Source organism: Pleurodeles waltl, chromosome 3_1 (genome assembly GCF_031143425.1).
Source record: "Pleurodeles waltl isolate 20211129_DDA chromosome 3_1, aPleWal1.hap1.20221129, whole genome shotgun sequence".
NCBI classification, from domain to species: domain Eukaryota; kingdom Metazoa; phylum Chordata; class Amphibia; order Caudata; family Salamandridae; genus Pleurodeles; species Pleurodeles waltl.
This window is the reverse complement of record NC_090440.1, coordinates 1,692,039,856-1,692,061,277: the sequence shown is the minus strand read 5'-3', so window position 1 is coordinate 1,692,061,277 and position 21,422 is coordinate 1,692,039,856. Positions and strand designations below refer to the sequence as shown.

The following is a 21,422-nucleotide window of genomic DNA, read 5'->3' as shown; positions in this document are numbered from 1 at the left end:
GAGCTGGAGGCAGCAGTAAGCATTAGTTGCAGGGCTGGAATGCCTTTAAGCATCCAAACCGACTAACTTGCACGTTTTAAGGATTTTCACGAGCTCTTCTCTAATCTCTTCCCATTATGAGAAGGGGTGGAAATTTACTCCTGACAATGGCAGACGTAGAAGTTCTTTCAGGGTTGGGAAAAAGTGGTTAGAGTGAAAGTGAAGTTGTAAACGCTCAATATATTTTCATATGAGCATAACTACACATGGATATTCGCTGGTGCTAAATTACAGTACAGAAATATTTTCTAGGAGTCAGATTTCCTGGTCCACTTCTGTAAGTTCTTGTGAATTCATGAAAGCCACTAATTCAAAGACATACACCATAGGTGCACTTTTGTGACTTTCTTTAATAATAGGGTCCCTAATTAGGTCTGGCGTTAACAAAGACATCTTGTTTTTTTTTATTAAACTTCTATTTCTCTATCTATCGTCTGGCTTTACTGTGAGTGATCACATTCGCTCTTCCACAAGGAGCATATTGGCACACAAAGTAGTTTTGCTCAGGAACTACTGTGGCAATCAGTGACATAACGAAGCTGGAGGGGGGGCACTCCTAAAAAGAACATGGAGCCTCCTCCCTCCCCCTCACTCACTCAGGGCAGGTAGTGCTGAACAGACCCCTTCGAGGGGGCTGCGGGCCTTTGTTATGCCACTGGTGGAAATGTGTGCTTTTTAAGACCAAGAACTACTTTTTTCTTTTTGCTAGTGTCCGTTACAGTGGTGAGGGCCAAGCACGTCCCACAACAATTAAGTGTTGGAAAAGCCACGTCAAAACAAGACACGCACAGACAAAACCAAAAGACTCACAAAAACATGTTGGATCTGTTGGCTTTGCCAATGCTTGTTTATTTTCATGCTTCCCATAATCTTGTTGAAAATGGTTACACTGTTTCCTTTAGGAATATTTTTGGGAAATACTAGCATGCATAAACACATTTAACTAAGTGATGCTTTAAAGAAATAGCACCTAAAGTTTCCTACTTGCATTTTTTCTGAACATTTTATTTTGAAAGCAAAGAATCATAACTCTTGCTTACAAGCTTCTGCAAACATTTGCATCTAATCAGAGAGCATGCTGGGAGCATAATACTTAACCTCATATTGTTAAACCTTTCAAACGTGTGTACACTTTTTATTTTTTTATTTTTACTTGAATCACTGCTAGTAGTGCTGTGTGACCTTAAAATGTTTATTTAGAGCACTCACCCTGATAATGAAGGCTTTTTATTAATGAACCACAAAAAAAGTTTGAACAGCATTTTGAATGGACACACATTACCTCAACTGAATACAGTTCAGTTCTCTGTAAACTGGAAGCCAAAGGGTTTGTGCTGCAGGAGATTGGGCCTACTTGTCCCAAGGACAGAATAAACACAAAAACATGTTGCCCTTGACCCAATATGTCCCGGGCGTTGGGCGATAAGAATTCCACATCCCTGTGAAGAGCCAACAAGCCTTGGTGACAACAACCGAGGCGGTGCACAGGGGCTCTGGCCCAGCAGCTTGGAGGTACTACCGCCTTCCCAGTTGCAAAGCAGGCAGGTCAGACCCCTAGAGAGCCACAGAACCACCACTTGTGTTGCAGAGCCTTGAGGAGTCCGTGGGACAGCAGGATCCAAAAACTGGTCGTAGACATCAAGGAGCCTTTAATATAAGAGAGACAAGGCAGTCCTTGGGATTCTGAAAGATGCACGGCCATGGAAGTTGCAGAGTCCTTGCAATGCTGGGGACAAAGTTGCAGCAGAAGCCCTCCTATCAGTTACACAGTCTTGTCTTGGTTCCCGGCAAAGTCCGGCAGCAGAATATGGTATTCAGGGCACAGAAGTTGCCTTGAAGATCAATTTCGGCAAAATTAGATTTATCTGGATGAACCTAGAGTCCCACCCTCAGGGGAGCCCTTAAGTAACCCAGGAAGGGGGTTGGACAACTTCTGTGGTGGCCTACCTATCAGGGATTGACAGGGAAGCTACTCTACTGGACTGACCAGTCAACTGCTCCCAGGGGCCTCTGCACACCTTGTTTCTATGATTGCATAATCAAGTAGCCACCTGGCACAACTCTGGGCACTCCCCCATCCATTGTGTATTTCAAATCAGGGCGGGAGCTGATTTTAGCAGAAGTGCACCAAATGTGCCCTTCAAAGGAATCTGGTGGCACTCAGGAGCACCCCCACCCTAGCCCAGAGACACCTATTTCTAAAGGACGGGGGGATAATACCTCTCCTCTAAAGGAAATCCTTTGTTTTGCCTTTCCCAGCAAGAGCTAAGCTCAGCAGCAGGAGGGCAGAACAGTGTCTGGGTCGGTGGCAGCATTGGCTTGCACGCAGACCTGGCAAGGCTGAACAGGCAGACATGGGGGATCCTCCAAGGAACCCCAAAGTACATGGTATCTTGCAACTAACACTGGAACTGGTGCAGCTGCATGATTCCAACATGTTTGATACTTAACTTGACCAGGTTTGGAGAAATTATAATGTAGTTGGACATCTGATAATGACCAGCGTCCACTACATACCTTAGAATGGTTTCCCTGCACTTACAAGCCCCAGAACAAAAGAGTCTGGGGGTTTTAGGGGTACATCTGCTCATGTAGGAGCACCCTCACACCTAGAAGGGTGCACCCTGCCCTTGGGCTTAAGGGCCTACTTAAGCGGTGACTTATAGGGTCAAAGTGCAGTGACTGCAATATAAAGCAAATGTTTTATCAGGGGAGAAAGGTGCATGCACCGTTTTGCACAGGCTGCAGTGGCAGGCTTGTGGTCACAGTTTGCATGGTGCCTCCATGGGTGGCACAATACATGCTGCAGTCCCTGGGAGACCCCTGGTGTACCAAGGACCTGGGTACCTAAGGGATTTACAGGGGTACACCAGTAGCCAACTATGGGGTGTAAGATGGTTACCCACCAAGTTTAGGGAAGAGAACAGACACTGGGGCCCTTGTAAGCAGGATCCAAGTGTACTACAGTCAAAACACAGACACTACAGGCAAAAAGTAGGGGCAACTATACCAGAAAGATCCGTCTTTCTTACTCAGGCCCCACACAAACGGAAGAGGAAAAGACTAACCTTGCCCAGCTGAGTCTTAATTTTCTTATATGTGGAAAGTTGATCTGCACTGGCATGGTTACTCCAAGGTCTATGTTCCAAATTTCGATCCTCTGTGGGGAAATGGACCACCTCAAAAGTCTTGGGTTTTCACCCTTTATCTGTCTGAGCCATAAGCTTTGCTCTGCCCTATCTGGCACTTGCTGGCCTTGATAGGGAGGCCTGCCTTTTTCAAGGCCTCAAGAACACTCCTGAGGTGGACCAGGTGATCCTGCCAGCTGGAGCTAAAGACAGCAATATTATCTAGATATGCTACACTGAGGTCGTCCAGGCCTGCCAGAACTTGATTCACCAACTTCTGGAATATGGCAGATGCATTTTTTAATCCAAAGGGAATCACACTGAACTGGAAGTGCCCACCAGGAGTTGAAAATGCACTTTGTTTTGCAGCATCTGTCAGCCTGATCTGCCAATAGCCTGCAGTCAGGTCCAACGTGCAGTCAAAACACACGGACCCAACCCTCACCCACCAAAAAAATGGTAAATACCTACACTGGACATAATAAACTATGGCATACGGGTAGCAAGTTAACATTTTATTGACCCTTCCTACCTAAATGTGTGCCTATTCATTAGACTGTGCCAAATCCATTAGCAAATATACACTTGTTTTCACCCACCTTCTTAATTAGGACCCCTTGATGGTTCTGCACTTACTTAAAAACAGCAACAGTAATCGCAACACACAGTGTTTACCGAATTTCATACACAGCCTTAAGGACCAAAATGGTAAGCACATAAACAAAAGATTTTCAATTAAGTTAAACAAAGTGTTCATTCATTGGAGCTCACTTAGCACATTGTTCAAATACTAATATCTCAAAAACTACTAAACTTATTTACACCAAACCACCAACAGCATGCTAGGTAACGTCCTACATTTATGCCATGTTAGTTCTGTTCATTGGTTTTGGCTGTAGGAGCGAAATCTAAAATAAAATCAAGCATCGTTTTTTTTTTTATCCCATCTCAACTTTTTTCCCCTGCATGGAACTGCACAAAAATTGCAGACCGGGCCTTATTTGACATCCAAAAATGGGGGTCAACATTATAGGCAAACCAAAAAAAGGCGTTTTAAAGGAAAGTGTGGCAGACCCATAGCTGCACAGTGGCATGTGCAATATACATACATACATATATATATGAAAAATTCTGTTGCTTTTTTTTTTTTTTTTTTTTTTTTTTTTTTAAACTATATCACGCAAACTCATGCTAGCTTCAATGTTTCGAGATATGATCATCAAGACATACCCTGTGCTGCTCAAGCTGCTGTGTGAGTTGTTCCAAGAGTTCATGATTTCGGTTGTCAGATGACTCATCCAAAAGTGCAGAGGAACTGTGGAAGGATAAGACAAATAATCAAAAAAGTTTTTTTCTGGCAAAAGGATACAGCACTATCTAACAATTAGAAATCAGATGACAAATTCTAAAAAGTGTGTAGCACTGTATGAACCTGAAAGCTCCAAACCTTAAAGTTCAGTTTGGAAAGGCTCTACCCTCCGTGGAACTAGAAGTGGCACAACACATGTTGAGTCACAACATTGGGATGTTCTTGAATCTAACTAATACACATCAATGTACTATCTGATTGTCATGTACTTTAAAGAAGATGAATTTCCACTAAGAATAGGTTTTAGGGGCAATTTTTGTTAGGAATAATTTTGACCGAGTATATATTTACATTGATTTTGGGAAATGCACAGAATTAAAATGTGCAATTGGTTTGTTGATCAAAACATTCCAAACTAAAACTCGTTCAATTGTGTGGTTACATCAATAAGCAATCTGAATGAGCTATTTTGTGAGGATTAGTGTGCTGGAGATAAACTGATTATAGAGGTTAGAAAGAATATGGATGGCAACAGTTTGTGGCACCTAAGGTCAGCAGTCCCTTCTGCGATTGAATCATCATTCACTTCCCGCAGCCGCTGGTGCAGGAGAGTAAGTTCCTCCCTGTAATTCTCTTCAGTGCCCCTCAACTTCTGCTCAAAGTAGATCCTAAGTTGCTCCAGCTCCGTCTCATGGGCTCTCTTTAACTGTTGCCGCTGAATCTCAAAGTCCTTCTTGACTCGTTCAATCTCTGCCACATGAGATGTGCGGGCCAGCAGCTGCTCCTTCAACTCTGAAAAGAGAAGAGATGCTAAAGTAACTCACCTGCTTGAATTAAACAATTACTAAACATCCCCAATAAAATTATAACCTTTTGAAAGTTTCTACATAGACTTAAGCAATGTAGGGTAGTTTTGAAAAGGATTGAAATGGGAGAAAGCCTTTGAAGAATCTTTGGCCTTAATACATTAATTAACAGGTTTCTCTGACGGATACTGGGTCAAAGTAAGAAACACAGTATATGCCATTAGTCAGTTTTATGTTGTTCTACAGGACAACGATCACTCAAGTACTGCAACTCAGGTTCTGGATTTTACAGTAAAGGTTTAGCTTTAAAGTGTTATGCAGCTAAGAATGGGTTTGTGGGAGGCCGATTCAGAAGTTCCCCTTAGTCTTTGACCCACAATTAAATTAGAAGGCACAGGGCCATCAGGTCTACATGCAAAAAACAATTATATAAAATATATAGAACCGGCTGAAAATAATTAGTATGCATAAACTGTCTTGTTTCATTTAATGTTTCTAGAAACCACAGCATGATCTCTTTAATGTAACTCCTTTTAGCCCACAAGGCAAAATTCCAAGTAGTCAGGAAGACACTCCTCAAATGTCTGAGGCAAGACCTCAAGCAATGTTCCAAATTCTATCTCAACTGAGCACATTTAAAACAAACTTCCAGCATTTTCTCTGGCAGTCTTCCCTAAATGTGACCTAGAGAATCTTCATCCTCAAAGTAAGCGGTTTCCAAAAAAACACCTGTTCCTTACTCTCAAAATGTATTTCTTGTGCAAGATCTTGCTCAAGCCCATCTCTTACTTCTTTACTTTCCTGAGGTTCTAAGGTTAGTAATAGCAGTCAAACCTACTTTTCTGTTTCCATGGCAAGGTTTGGGTTCATCTGCATCTCCGGACACTACAGAGTTTCCAAACTTTAATACATAAGAGGAACACATGGAAGTACCCTGTACTTCCTTAACAGTTTGGTGAAACAAAACATTCTTGCAGATATATTGCTAGACCTATGGGGGACAGGCAGTTAAGAAAGCTGGTAAGGCACAGGATCTTTCCCTACACATTAGAGGTGGTTCTGCTGACATCAAAGCCTCTGGACTACTGCCGATCAGGATACCACCACTAAGATCAAATCGTTTGGACAGGAAGGGAAGCCAGTATGGATTCCAGGTAATCTAGATTCACATTTAGAAGATGAGCCACTAGATGGCTCTTTTCTCCATTTATGTCAAAAGGTCATTTTTTAAAAAAAACTTTTCCCCTTGGCTCACAATGAGAAAAGCCCACACAGATAGCAGACCCTACTTGTGCTCCCTATACCCAACTACCAAGCCAAAAACCCATTTTCATTGGGGAGGGAGGTGTCATACCACCCCAAACACCCCAGCTGAAGCTAAGCCCCTGGACTATACAAAGCTAGTGCTGCAACAATGACAGGGACATTGGAGTGGGGGGCGGAAGGGAGTGGGTCAGATGCAAACAAAACAAAACGCTGGCTATGCGTTTGGACTACAGACTCCTGTATCCAGTCAAACTGACAGTGCTTTCTTCGGTACCCTCAAAGTGCTTGGGACTGAACAGCAGACGAAAGTGTGAGGCAGAGGTCATAAATGCCAAGGGGAGACTCAGGACCAGTCAGCAATCACATGAACTAAGTCTAGAGTAAGAAAAAGGAAACGGATGAAGAAACAGGTTACAGCGATGGGAAAGAGTCTGGACTTCAACAATCTAATTCAGGCTCCAAAACAGCCAATGAGAATGGAACAACCCCACCTGACGCAGAAGTGTTAACGCCCCCAATCAGAGAGGAGAGTCGTACACCCAATTGCTGAGGAGTAAATGTGCCTTTCCCACCAGGCAGCAATTTGCTATGGTGCTCCAAGTTGAGCTTAACAGAGGTTTAAGAGAGGAAAGTACTATGGAAAAACAGATTCCCTTTTCACTGATACAAAAGAAATGGGTTTTCTTTATAAATTACCTGTCGTAATAGTGTATTGTCCTTGAGTTCTGCCATGTTTGTAAGCATTTGTCACACCAAAACTGTCTGAGAATTGACAAAGACATAGCAGGGGCACATCTGCGGTTGTAGATGCCCTCACATGTCATATAATGCACTCTGCCTTAGGGTTGTATGGCCTGCTTTAAGGGTGACTTACATATACTGCGTGCAGTGATGGGGGACATGGCACACTGCCTGTGTGCCATGTCGAGTTTTAACTTTTGTCTACACCAAGACACGCAGCCTGCAATGGCAGCCTGTCATGTGCAGTCAGGGGTCCCTTAGGGTCGCACAATTTGTGCTGCACCCTAGGTACCAGAGGTACTATTTATTAGGAACTTACTGGGGGGGGGGGGGGGGTGGGGGGGTCTAAAAGATTTGCCAGTCGGACAGTTTTTGGGGAAAGAACACTGGCATCAGGGACTTGATTGGCAGGTAACCAGTACAGTTCAGTCAAGCTGACCTCTTAAAGTATTCGTTTTTTGATCTTCATCCAAGCACCATTGCTTTGAAAAACTATGAACTGATCCCCATATGGCTTCCTTAAAAATGTCAATTGGAGGTACATTCTTTAACCAGGCAGTAGATGCTGCTTTGCTATGTGTGTACTGAGCTCAATGTTTTCCAGAGAGCTCTGTTTGCCAACTGACAGCAAGGAGAAATGCATGAAACAATGCACCTGGTTATGTTTTGTTTTAAAGAAGACATACCCAATTTGAGGGGACAGGAGTTCATTAGCAACTGGCTTGCTTTAATGATATCTTTAGCACTAAGTCAAATACATAAAAAAAAACTTTGCATCTGAAGAAAGATGAGTCCTTTGTGCTGGAGAGGAAGGATTACTAAACATACTTGAAATTAAATTGTCTGGTGAATGTGAAACTATAGAACTCTACAGGCAAGTGGGATTTGTTCTTACCACTACCCTATTACTACAAAATACTGTGCGAGGTTCTACTGAGTAAAGAGCTTGAAGCTCACCTATTCTCCTAGCTAATTTTATTGCCTCCAAAAAGCTACTTTCCATGAAGAGTGCTGCAATAGGATGTTGTTACTTACCCGGTAAGCATCTATTTGTAGTGTACAGTGCACTATATGCTTAGCACATTCCTGCCACCTAGTGTTTTTCTTCGAGGAAGTTGAGTCACGTTATACTGACTCCTCTTATAGTCTGTTTTGCACATGTTTACCAGCTTTTGCTTTTTAGCTCATTTGGGTGAGCTTTAGGATAGGAACAATGTAGTGACAGAAAAGATGAGCATGGAAGTCAATTTTAGTATAACGAAAAATGTTGGTAATAAGTAAGAACATACATCAACCAATAGTTGCTGGGGAGGAAGGTAGACGCATATGAATCTACAACACTACAAGCTACAAATAGGTGCTTACAGGGTAAGTAACATATTCCAGCTGCAGCAAATGTTTGCCATAGATACATATGCTTAACTTCAAAGGTAAAGTAGTGCTCTCTAAAGTGGTGGTTAGCTAGTGGTCGACTTAGATGTTTGAAAAAGTGTTCTTAAGACAACATGACCCACTGTAGCTTGTTGATTAGCAATAACAATAATGTTTTGTGAATGTATGTGGGTTATTCCATGTAGGTGCTTTACAAATATCTGCTAGTGGGATGTTTTCTTACAGAGCCATTGAAGCTTTTTTGAAAGTGGAGTGAGCTCTTGGAGTTAGTCAGAACTCTTTTTGCTTTGAGTTAGCATGTATGTATACAGGGAGTGCAGAATTATTAGGCAAATGAGTATTTTGACCACATCATCCTCTTTATGCATGTTGTCTTACTCCAAGCTGTATAGGCTCGAAAGCCTACTACCAATTAAGCATATTAGGTGATGTGCATCTCTGTAATGAGAAGGGGTGTGGTCTAATGACATCAACACCCTATACCAGGTGTGCATAATTATTAGGCAACTTCCTTTCCTTTGGCAAAATGGGTCAAAAGAAGGACTTGACAGGCTCAGAAAAGTCAAAAATAGTGAGATATCTTGCAGAGGGATGCAGCACTCTTAAAATTGCAAAGCTTCTGAAGCGTGATCATCGAACAATCAAGCGTTTCATTCAAAATAGTCAACAGGGTCGCAAGAAGCGTGTGGAAAAACCAAGGCGCAAAATAACTGCCCATGAACTGAGAAAAGTCAAGCGTGCAGCTGCCACGATGCCACTTGCCACCAGTTTGGCCATATTTCAGAGCTGCAACATCACTGGAGTGCCCAAAAGCACAAGGTGTGCAATACTCAGAGACATGGCCAAGGTAAGAAAGGCTGAAAGACGACCACCACTGAACAAGACACACAGCTGAAACGTCAAGACTGGGCCAAGAAATATCTCAAGACTGATTTTTCTAAGGTTTTATGGACTGATGAAATGAGAGTGAGTCTTGATGGGCCAGATGGATGGGCCCGTGGCTGGATTGGTAAAGGGCAGAGAGCTCCAGTCCGACTCAGACGCCAGCAAGGTGGAGGTGGAGTACTGGTTTGGGCTGGTCTCATCAAAGATGAGCTTGTGGGGCCTTTTCGGGTTGAGGATGGAGTCAAGCTCAACTCCCAGTCCTACTGCCGGTTCCTGGAAGACACCTTCTTCAAGCAGTGGTACAGGAAGAAGTCTGCATCCTTCAAGAAAAACATGATTCTCATGCAGGACAATGCTCCATCACACGCGTCCAAGTACTCCACAGCGTGGCTGGCAAGAAAGGGTATAAAAGAAGGAAATCTAATGACATGGCCTCCTTGTTCACCTGATCTGAGCCCCATTGAGAACCTGTGGTCCATCATCAAATGTGAGATTTACAAGGAGGGAAAACAGTACACCTCTCTGAACAGTGTCTGGGAGGCTGTGGTTGCTGCTGCACGCAATGTTGATGGTGAACAGATCAAAACACTGACAGAATCCATGGATGGCAGGCTTTTGAGTGTCCTTGCAAAGAAAGGTGGCTATATTGGTCACTGATTTGTTTTTGTTTTGTTTTTGAATGTCAGAAATGTATATTTGTGAATGTTGAGATGTTATATTGGTTTCACTGGAAATAATAAATAATTGAAATGGGTATATATTTTTTTTTGTTAAGTTGCCTAATAATTATGCACAGTAATAGTCACCTGCACACACAGATATCCCCCTAACATAGCTAAAACTAAAAACAAACTAAAAACTACTTCCAAAAATATTCAGCTTTGATATTAATGAGTTTTTTGGGTTCATTGAGAACATGGTTGTTGTTCAATAATAAAATTAATCCTCAAAAATACAACTTGCCTAATAATTCTGCACTCCCTGTACATCAAACTATCCATCTGGCTATTCCCATTTTCCCCCGTTGAGATGTTCTACTCAAACGGCAGCTTACGCAACACGAGCCGCAGCAACCTTCTGTGACCACTCGCATTGAGAAATCATGCCGGGAAGGTGTCTATTTGATTTTTCAAACTTGTGCTTACTAACCTACAATTGGCGAAAACCTCCGCACCACTCCATAGAGTTTTTGTGAACTCCACGAGGAGCGGGCAAAACTCCATGAACTCTGCCAGCGGAACAAAATTCATCACCCACCCCTAGTTCTGACTACGTAATACATTAATGCCCTTTTAACATGTGTCTGAGAACATTTTCTCTCCTACTGAGTCTGGCTTAGGAAAGAAAACAGGTAGCTCTATTGTTTGATTTGTATAAAAAGTTGATATTTCTTTTGGCAGCAATTTAAGGTTATCAAAATTGCCAATTTTGTTAATGTAAAATTTGGAAGAATGGCGCTTTCAATGGAAGGGCTTGGATTTCATTTTTAAGAGAAGTCATAGCTACTAAAACACCCAACTTCCATTTGAGGAACTGAAGGTCACAGTAATGGAGTGGCTCAAAGGGTGCTCCCATGAATCTAGTGAGAACAATAGGGTTTCAGACTGGGGCTTGTGGGATGGAAGATGGAATAACAGTTTTTAGACCTTCCATAAATGCTTTAACCACTGAAACTAAACAGTGACACTTTGTCTGTTTTGCATGTAAGCAGCTAAAGCCACTAAATGTAATCTGACTAACGCATAATCAAGTATTGCTTGCTGTAAATGGAAGAGAGAACCAATAAGGTCCTGCACTGTCGGCGATAGATGTTGGATATGTTTAAACAGTAATGTACAAATCTTTTCCATTTTGCTGCATAACATTCTTGCGTAGTACATCTACGTGCTTGTTTGAGAATATCCATGCATTCTTGTGGTAGGCTAAAGTGTCCCAATTCTAAGATTTCAGGCATGAGACCACTAGAATGAGCTGCACAGGATTTTGGTCCATTTTCGTCCTTTGGTCCAGAGTTAGAAGATGTGGCCAGAGAGGTAACATTTCATGTGGCACTACCGGTAGTTGTAGTAAGGTTGTGAACTATGCTTGTCGCACCCATGCAGGAGCTATTAGGATTAGTGTTAGGGATGTTTTGTGTTAGCTTTTGGATCACGTATGGAATGAAAGGGTGGGCAGAAAAGCATAAGCAAATACCCTTGACCAAATGATCCATGGGAGATTGCCTTTGGATTGGGGTGAGGAAACCAGGAGGCAAAGTTTTGGCATTTTGCATTGTGTCGCAAATAGGTCTATCTCCAGGGTTACCCAGTATCTGAATTACGAGTTTAGAAGTGTGTCACTCTCCCACACATGCATCGGTTGATGTGGTGTGTTGAGCATGTCTGCAAAGTCATTGTAGTCCATGGTACGTATTCTGTTAGGAGGTGTATTTTTTGACATATGGCCCAATGCCACTTACACTCTGAAATGAGGGAAAGATGCAATGAGTGTGATCTCCCCCCATCGTTTTTTTAACACAGTGCATTGCAGCTATGCAGTCTGTACATACTAGTACTACTTTGCTGTGAAGAGGATTGCGAAAAGCTTTTAGAGATGGTTGAATTGCTATAAGCTCTAGATAACTGGTGTGGAAGCTTTTCTGACATGCAGACTATAGCCCATGTACTGCGAGGTTCTGCACAAGTGCTCCCTAACCCTGAAGGGATGCATCTGTGGTAATGGTGATGTGCAGAATTGGAGCTTTGAAGGAGTGGCCCTGCAACAGATTGTTGCTGTTTCACCACTGCAGAGAACAATTGGTTGCCAGCCCTACCAACACTAAATTTTGTAGATGCCCCTTGGCGTGAGACCACTGTGATTGAAGATTGTGCTGCAGGGGACGCGTATGTAGTTCAGCGTTTGATTCTGTGGATTTGCATGATGACCTCATTCCAGAAGGCTCATGACCATTTTTACCTTGACTTGACGCTGTGGTAGAAAGAGGGGTAATGCTAGTTATAACTTTTATACCCTTTCGGCACTGAGATAGTCTTTGGTTTTGACCAAGTTTAATGTTGCCCCTAGGAATGGCAATATTTGCAAACGTTGGAGGTGAGACTTTACCATGTTGAGTCTAAATCCTAATTTGTGTAGGAGATTTACCGGTTGTGTCCAGCAGGTACTGGTGTTTGGTAGGACTTTTGCTGAGCCAATCCTCTAGAGAGGGGAAAAAATGTATGCCACTCCCCCCTTCTAAGATGAGCAGCTACAAGTGCGACTCAATTCGTGAATACTCGTGGAGCTGTAGATACTCAGAATGTTAACACCTTGAACTAGTTATGCGGTCCGTTGATTTGAAAAAAAAGATAGAGAATGTGCTGGATGTCTGGGGATATAGAAATAAGGACCTTTGAGGTTTAAGGCAGTCATGAAATCTACTTGCTGTAGCAATGGTATAACGTCTTCTAGTGTTACCATGCGTGATCTGAGGAGATGCAACTGTTGAGTGGTGTGAGGTCTAGAACTTTCCTCAACATCCCATCCGTCTTGGGAGTGAGGGAGTATGAGAATACCCTGTGTCCCTGGTGTTGGTTTGGGACTACTTCTATAGCTCCTTTTTGAAGAACAGCTTGAACTTTCTCTTGTAGTACAAGATGTTCTATTGACATTTTGTGTTTGTGGTGGTATTGGGAGTGGTATATTTGTGAGCTCTAAGCACTACACATCTTTGATGACAGATGGGACCCACTGATCGGTGGTTATTTGGGTACACTGTTGGTGGTACTGCTGTAACAGTCCTTCTACCAGCGCTCTATGCTGAGAAGGAAGGTTTAGGTGGTCACTGTTTAATAAGTGTGGTGGATTTTGAGGCAGAACCACAACATCTTCTACAAATGTTTTTACAGTGTGAGCTACAGAAGGTTCCTCTAGAGTATTGTGCCGATAGGGGCCTTATAGTTTTTGCTCATTACCTGAATTGGATGATGTAACAGGTCGTGCTGCCCCTCTACAATGCCCCCTCCAAAGGGAACGTCTATGTTGGAAGGTTTGGAAAACACCTATGGCTTTAGCTGCATTTGTTTTTAGCTTTCCTAGCATATCATCCACTTGTGGCCCAAATACATTTTGGCCATCAAAGGGTAGGATTAAAAGATATTATTGTACATTGGGCTTAAAGCCTGAAACCCCCAAGGCATGCAGGACTCCTAATGACGTTAATAGTGTTTATTTCCCTTGCACTATCAGCAGAATCCAGTGTGCATTGTACAGTGGCATTTGATAAGATTTTACCTACCTCTACCAAAGGATTCAACTTAAAAAAAAAATGTTGTGGGAGGTGACGCAATAGCTCCTGCATATCATCCCATTAGGCTCGGCTATAATGGAAAGATAATCCCACAGAATTGGCGATGCATAGGGGAATTAGGTGCTTGAGAAATCCTCACGAGCACGATGGACACCAATCTGTCCTTATAACCTCCGCAAACACGCTCAAACAAACTGCCATATGTGTCTCCCAAAGGAGAAAAACACACCTAGGGATACCAAGTAAAGACTAGACCAGCGCCTCTCTGGAAACCTAATGTCATAAGCCCGAGTCGCCAGTGAAGGGAGCTGCAGCCATATTGGTCCGATGAAAGTGGTATTTTACAGCAAGATAACAGTATACAGTGACGATAGGGAAAGACATTAGAGTTGCGCTCTAGTTGTTTTCTTTCTTTCACAAGGAGGTAATTTAGCTGTTTCAACTTAACAGTCACTTATGTTTCGGTTGCACATAGATTTTGGTGACAATTTTACAGTGGTTTAAGTTTATTTTCTTGGATGATTATTGTTTTGTAGAATTGGAGATATAAATACCGAGTTTAGCTTGCATATGGTCAAGTGATATCTTGATTTTTTGTTTGTAGATCTTTTCCAGCAATAGGATCAAAGACTCCCTTGTGTGTTCCTTTTAATAAGGCATTGGAAAAATGTTGCATGCCCTGAAGAAGGTGGGTGACTGGCTGGTCACGTACCATCGAAACAGGCGTCGGCCCACACAGAAAACATGTAAGTACAAAACTCACGATCCTAGTATTCGTTGTTTAGGATGTCCACTGGTAAAGGTTTATGTGAACTCCAAAAGTGCATCCCAGCAACACAGGACCGGCTGGGTGCAGAGGTCAAAGTTGGCGCTGGATTTACAATGGAATCCTACGAGGACCAGGGGATGCTTGGAAGAGATCTGCCTTCAGGTAAGTACCCGCATCTTCGGAGGAAGACCTGGAAGGGAACGGGGGGCTCAGGATAGCACCAAACACACCCCCTCAGTGGCACAGGGGCGGCAGGGTGCAGAGCGCAAACACAGCGTTCGGCTGCCAATACTTTTCAATAGGGGGGCCCGGGGGTCTCCAAGATGCTGCAGGCTGGGTCCAGGGAGTTGGTTCCGAGAAACCACAGGTTGGACAAGGAGGAGGTCTGCCTGCTGAACTTTGCTGGATCGGTGGTCAGATTTCCCAAGGCCAGGGGGCTGTGGGTGCAGGGGTACCTTTGGGCGACCGGTATCTTCGTCTGGTTCTCTCGTGGTCAGGGGGGTCCATTGGGTTTACGATGCAGGCATTGACGTGTTGGCCAGGAGGGGTCACCCCAGGGTGGACACCCATGTCAGATTCCCTGGGGACCTGCTCTGGACCGGCGGCCAACCTGGACACGGCCTGTGGGGGTCAGGTGCAAAGTGGGCAGAACTAGTTGATCCGGAGTGGTTCTGGAGTTCTTTGCTGGAGTTTCTTGGTGGACAGGGCTGCTGTCCTCTGGAGTGCTTGGTCCTCTGGTGGGCAGGCAGTCATCTGGGTGTTTGGAGAGGTCCATGGTCCTGCAACGTTTCTGAAGCTGCAGACAGGCCAGTATGGCTGGGGCCAAGTCAGTTTGTGTCTGGAGCCCTCTTTGCAGGGGTCGGCTTAGCAGTCCTTCTTGCTTCTTTAGGTCGCCAGGAATATGGTGAGCTCGTTTCAGGGGGCCCTTAAATCCTAGATTTAGGGGAGGTGAAGGGGGTCAGAGGGCAGTAGCCAATGGTTACTGTCCCTGAGGGTGACTACACCCTTCCGGTGTCCACACCCTTTGGAGAGGGAGAGACAGTCATAACCCTACTGGTCCCTGTCCTCCAAACCAAGATGGAGGACTCTGCAGGGAGGGGGGTCACTTCAGCTCTGGACACCTAAGGGGTAAGCCTAGCTGGAGTGGCCACTCCTCCCTGTTTTAACTACTTTTCCCACCAGAGTTGCTGCCAAAAGTGCAGCTTTGTCCAGGGGCTGGCATCTCCACTAGCTGGAGTGAGCGGGGCACTGTAATGGGAGGCCTGAGTCTTTGAGACTCACCCCTAAGTGTTGTAGTTCCTTTAGGGGAGAGGGGTTTGGGGGGGGGGGGGGAATTGAAGCAGCACAACCCAGAGCAGGCTTTGTTTCTTGCATCAGAGAGCACAAAGGCTCTCACCCCATTGGGTCAGAAACTTGTCTGTTAGTGCCGGGCTGGCACAGACTGGTCAGCCCTGCACTAGAGGGTTGGTTAAAGTCCCGGGGGTTTCTCTAAGATTCCCTCTAGGTTCATTTTACAATAGTTCCAACACTGGCAACAATGTGGGTTTTATTGTGCTGAGAAGGTTAATACCAAACATCCCAGACTTCAGTGGAGCCATCATGGAGCTGTGGAGTTCGTAATGACAGACTCCCAGTCCATGTACTCAATATAGGTACACTTCACTTAAAATGTCTAAAAATGGACTTCGACACTGTAGGGGCACATTCCTCATACAGCTATGCCCTCCACTTTGGTATAGTGCACCCTGCCTTAGGGCTGTAAGGCCTGCTAGACGGGTGACTTATCTATGCCACAGGCATGGGTTGGTGGGCATGTCACCCTGAGAGGGATGCTATGTCGACTTTACCACCTCCTCCCTCCAACCAGTAATGGCATTGTGCATGTGCTTGGTGAGGGATCCCTTAGTGTGGCACAACACACAATACAGCCCTTGGGGACCCTCCCTGGTCACAGTGCCCTTGTTACCACTAGTACCTTTTACAAGGGGCTTATCTGTGTGCCATAGGTGTGCCATGGGTGTGCCAATTGTGGAAACAATGGTACTGTTTTATGGAAAGAACACTGGTGCTGAGGCCTGGTTAGGAGGATTCCCAGCACACACTCAATCAAGGCAAAACGTGGGGGGTAACAATGCCAAAAGGGTCAATTTCCTACAAAGATTCTGTTGTTAAATGTCTAGATGACGTCCAGTGCGTGTCTGGCTTTGTGTATGGGTTTGGTGACCAGTTAGTTGAGGCCAATTTTGCTGAGGTTTTCTATGAAGGAAGTGGAGTTGGTGTTATTGGAGTCGGTGGCATTGGAGTCGTTAAGGGGGAAATTGAGATTGCCAAATAGGACTTAGTGGTGGGAGACGATGGCGAGGGAGAGATGAGGTTGGCGTCACAAAAGGCTGGGCGTGTCCCAAGGGTCTGTATGCAAGGATGCCTCGCATCATGATGTTGGCATCGGTCTGGAGTCAGAAGTTAGTGCTCCATGAGGGGCATGGGGTCATCAGTGATGGTGCACTGGGTGGTTTCAGGAGGGATCATTGGCACTATTGAAGGTGGTCTTTAAAAAACAATGTGACTTTGGGATGGGAGTACTGTTTTGAGCTTTTACAAAAAAGTCAATTTTAGACCCAAGTTCTTGGGCTGTATACATTTACTAAGATACCAATTTAACAGCCAGGATCCGTATGAGGAAAGTAATGTCGGAGGCATTTGACTTGGAGGGGGACATTAGGCAGGGAAGCTCATGCTTTGATGCTCATTGCCATCATCATCATCATCATAATAATAAAGCTTCGGGCAGAATGGCACAAAATAGGCATCATAAGGGTTTGAATGGTCATCAGGATTAGAGGTTGAATGTCTCTGTATACAGACTACCTATTAGTGTATATTCAGCACCCTAGGCATTTGGACCCTGGAGCCCTTCAAGCCCTCCAAATATTTAGTCAATATTCCATTCTAAACATTAACTTACCTAAATCTGTATTTTTCTTGAGAGTTAATGAGTAAGACTTGCAGGGGGCATCAGGCATGTAGTTTGCTACACAAGTTTTTAAATATCTTGGTATTTATATTTCAACAGAAATAATCAATTTATAGAAAAATAATTTGGTGTCTCAGATACAATAAACAAAACTGCTGAGAGACAGTAGCTTTTGGTCTTCCCTCCATCTATCCCAATTACAGGAAGCAAGCAGCATCAATAATGGCAGCATTACTCCATCTTTTTTACCAACTTCAAAACTACCCTTAAAAATTCTCCAACACCTTCTCACAGACAAGATGATTAGAACTTTCTTCTGAAATTGAGGGGACCCTTGAATAGCAATGCCAGTGTTTAGAGTCTCATTTTTAATAAGGCCACAGACATTGTAGCATATTACAAAGCTGTGCACCTAATCATGGCAAACTAGTATATTAATGAGTCCGAAGGAGACACAGAATATGCAACTGAATGTTAAGACATTGGAAATACTGGTCCTCTACATTTTCATTATGGAGGGTGGACTTGTAGTGCGAAATATGACACAATAGTTGATATAGTAGCTTAAGCAAATAGACTCCATTAAGGCTTGTTAACAGAGTATTTCAACTCCGTTCACAACAAGGTTTGAGGGTGGAGCAATATTGTTTTTTCTAAATAGAGGGTGATGGAGGGAACGAATGTTAATTTACAGAACTGATAACTAATTACAACATGCAAGAGTATCCATTCTATAGGTACCAACAACTAAGACATACATTGTTTCCCCTATGTTAGAGATGTAAATTATCCAACTTTGTCCCTGTGAAGGCAAAACTCTTAATGGGAGACTTGGGGTGGAAAAAGACTTCCAGTCCTCGGCGATTCACACTCCAGACAAATCTGAAGCACTGTGGTACTCGTGGGAGAGGGATATGAATAAACTCAAATGACCAGCAGGAGGTCAGAGCAACACCACAGGAGGTAGCCATATCCACCTAATTTAGATCTTATTCAAACACCTTCACCTACATCACACGTCTTAAGCTATTGCAATTTGACAGGAAAGGGCCATTCTGAGAAGGAGTGCTAAAAATTTGAGAGGAGGCAGGATGGCAACTGTAGAAAGACCCCAAACCACCCTTCTTCATGTATGCATTGATTTAGACACAATTAGTAAACTGATAAGGTATACTAGTGGTGAAACAGGACAAACCTAAAACATGAACACCAGAAATTCCCCACAATCTGGAGGTTTGGGCACAAGGGTTAAACAACTGCATGATGTTAGAAACGTAGGGGACGCGTGGCCAGAGGTCAGACACAGACAGACATGCCCCTGGTGAACCCTGAGTGCTAGAGATGACAGATTGTACATCTTAAAAGGACCTGTAAAGGCCACACAATGCCCCCCACCTCAGTATTAAAGAATCCCCACAGGAGAAATATAGGGATTAGACTTCATAGCCCAAGACAACGCTGAGAGACCCTGCAAGGAACCACTGGTGTAAGACTGTAGGAATCAGAGACCTGAAGGGCTGCAGCAGCGAGACAGTGAGGCACCTTCCCCACGTTGACAGGACCTAAACGCACCTCACTCAGGGAGTGGAGCCCCAAAAACACAAAATGTACTGGTGGGCAAACTGGGTGAGTGGGGCAAGGAGAAGACATAGGCAGATCTGCCTGGGTAAAGGTCCTGGCTGTACAACTTCACAAGGGCTATGGTGACTACTTGTGCCCCATGTCTTCCTGGAGGAAACTGGGAGACTCCTCTGAACCACACAAGGTTAGCAGTGACCAAGATTTACCTCAGATGGTGGATGAGAGGCCTGAGAGCTGTTCCGGAGAGATAAGAGGATATCTCTTCTGAGGGAGACGGTACATAGTGCATACTTAGAGGAGCTCCATTTAGAATGTCAGCCGTGCACACAGACACCACCCCTACACAAACACACCCACCCAAAAGTGAAGCGATATTACCTGCTAATGCCGGAATTTCAGCCTGAGAGGCTACCCTTCGGCAGGACATTAACAAATCTGTTAGCAGTTTAGACCATAATCTTTAAAAATGAAAGGTGTTTGGAACAGCTAGAAGTAACAGGAGTGGAATGTGACCATGACCAAGATCGCTTATTCAAGAAAGTGGGAGCACTGGAGAGATTCCACTGTTCAATGCTAGACAAGGTTGATGACAGGGAAAATCGAATTAGTCATAATTTACTAATAAGAGGCATCAATACTGGCATCCAAGACTGATTAAACTGCAGAAGAAATTAAGTAGCTTACTTGTAACTATTTCCCCAGTATTGGATTTTTTCATATATTCACATACTTGAATCATTACCAGACGTCAAGATTGGAGTCCCACAGCACCTTAGAAAACCAATTTACTGATAAATATGGACTAGAAAGGCAGTAAGCCCTTCAGTTGAGTACCATTCCCTAATAATATTTTAAGAAGAGACCAAACTAAAGTCCTAACCAATCAGGTGGCACCACCCTCTAGAATACTCTAGTGAGAAGCTTCATTCCCTCAGATTTTTAAACTGTGTGTGAATATGTAAACACCCACTGAGAAAAAGAAGGTTAGCTCCCCAGGGAAAGAGGGTGGTTTGCATGTGAATCTATGAAAGACTCCAACACTAGAGAACTACAGTTACAGCTAAGTAACTTTGGGCCATATGTACGAAAGCTTTTTCCCATGGACACAGATTGGGTAAAATCCTTTCGTACATCTGGCCCTTAATTTCTTACTCCAGTATTGAGACTTTCATAGATTCACAGGCTTGAACCAGATTAAACAGCAGTTGAAAAACACACATCTTTCTACAAAATCCCAATTATATTAAATAACAAAAAAGCAATACACATATAAATACAAAGCAAAATGTACCTAACAGATAAGAGGATGGTGGGAACAAGAGGACGACCGATCTTTACTGGAATAGATTTCACACTGCCTGGCCCACTTCTTCATCACAGCAAACTGCAGACTCCAAGCAGTAGTACAGCGTAAACAGGAGTCTATTCTTTCAGGTCGCAGCCCAGCAAATGTCTGAGAGGGACACCCTGGCGTACAATGCCATAGAATTAGACATTATTATGTGTTGTGTGTAATGGTCTGCCAGCCTCTGGTGACATAATTGAATGGTGGTGGATATCCATCTAGAGATGCTTTACTTTGAGAGAGGATAGTCTTTTCTTGAAGTGCTGTACACTACAAATAGTTGACTGGATTTGCGAAAGCTCTCAGTTTTGTCCAAACAGAAGTTTGAGCATCTTTTGCTATCTAAAGAGTGCAACATTATTTCAGCTGGTGTCTTAGGGACTGGAAAAAAATAACTTGAGAACTGCTGGTTCATTGAGGTGAAATTCTGATGGGACCATAGAAATTAATTTAGACTGTGCGTAGAATAACCCTATCGTCCCTTGATTTTTTGAGGAAAGGTTAATGAATGGTGAGAGACTCTATTTCACGGACTCTTCTGGCTGAGGTTAAAGCCAAGAGGACAGCCACCTTCCAGGAGAGATACTTGACATCCGCTTTGTGGATGGGCTCCACAGGGTCCTTCATTAGTTGTATGAGTACAGTGTTGAGCTGACCAAAGCAGAGCAGGAGGCCTCACCAGCGGAAATGTCCCAAATAATCTCGTAAGGAATTGTTTAAACAGCCTGGTAGGCCATAGCGATGGTGATGTCGAAGATCACCAGAAGCGGGAAATGGCTGCTAAGTGGACTTCAATGGATGTGTGAGCCAGACTGGATTGAGCTAGATATAGAAGATACAGGAGGATTTCTTCCAGTGAAGAGGAAAGAAGATGCACCTTAGCTCTTTGCTACCATATACAA

General features: G+C 43.7%; 1 protein-coding gene across 1 annotated transcript in view; it reads right to left on the bottom strand.

The window, feature by feature from the left end:
* Positions 1–21,422, bottom strand: part of LOC138283614 (golgin subfamily A member 4-like) — a 129,098-nt gene that overhangs the window by 34,709 nt on the left and 72,967 nt on the right. The window contains exons 9-10 of the mRNA XM_069221551.1: positions 5,022–5,268; positions 4,398–4,482 (exon numbers count right to left, since the gene is read on the bottom strand). Of these exons, the coding sequence (XP_069077652.1) occupies positions 4,398–4,482; positions 5,022–5,268 (332 nt within the window). The remainder of the gene's footprint in view (positions 1–4,397; positions 4,483–5,021; positions 5,269–21,422) is intronic.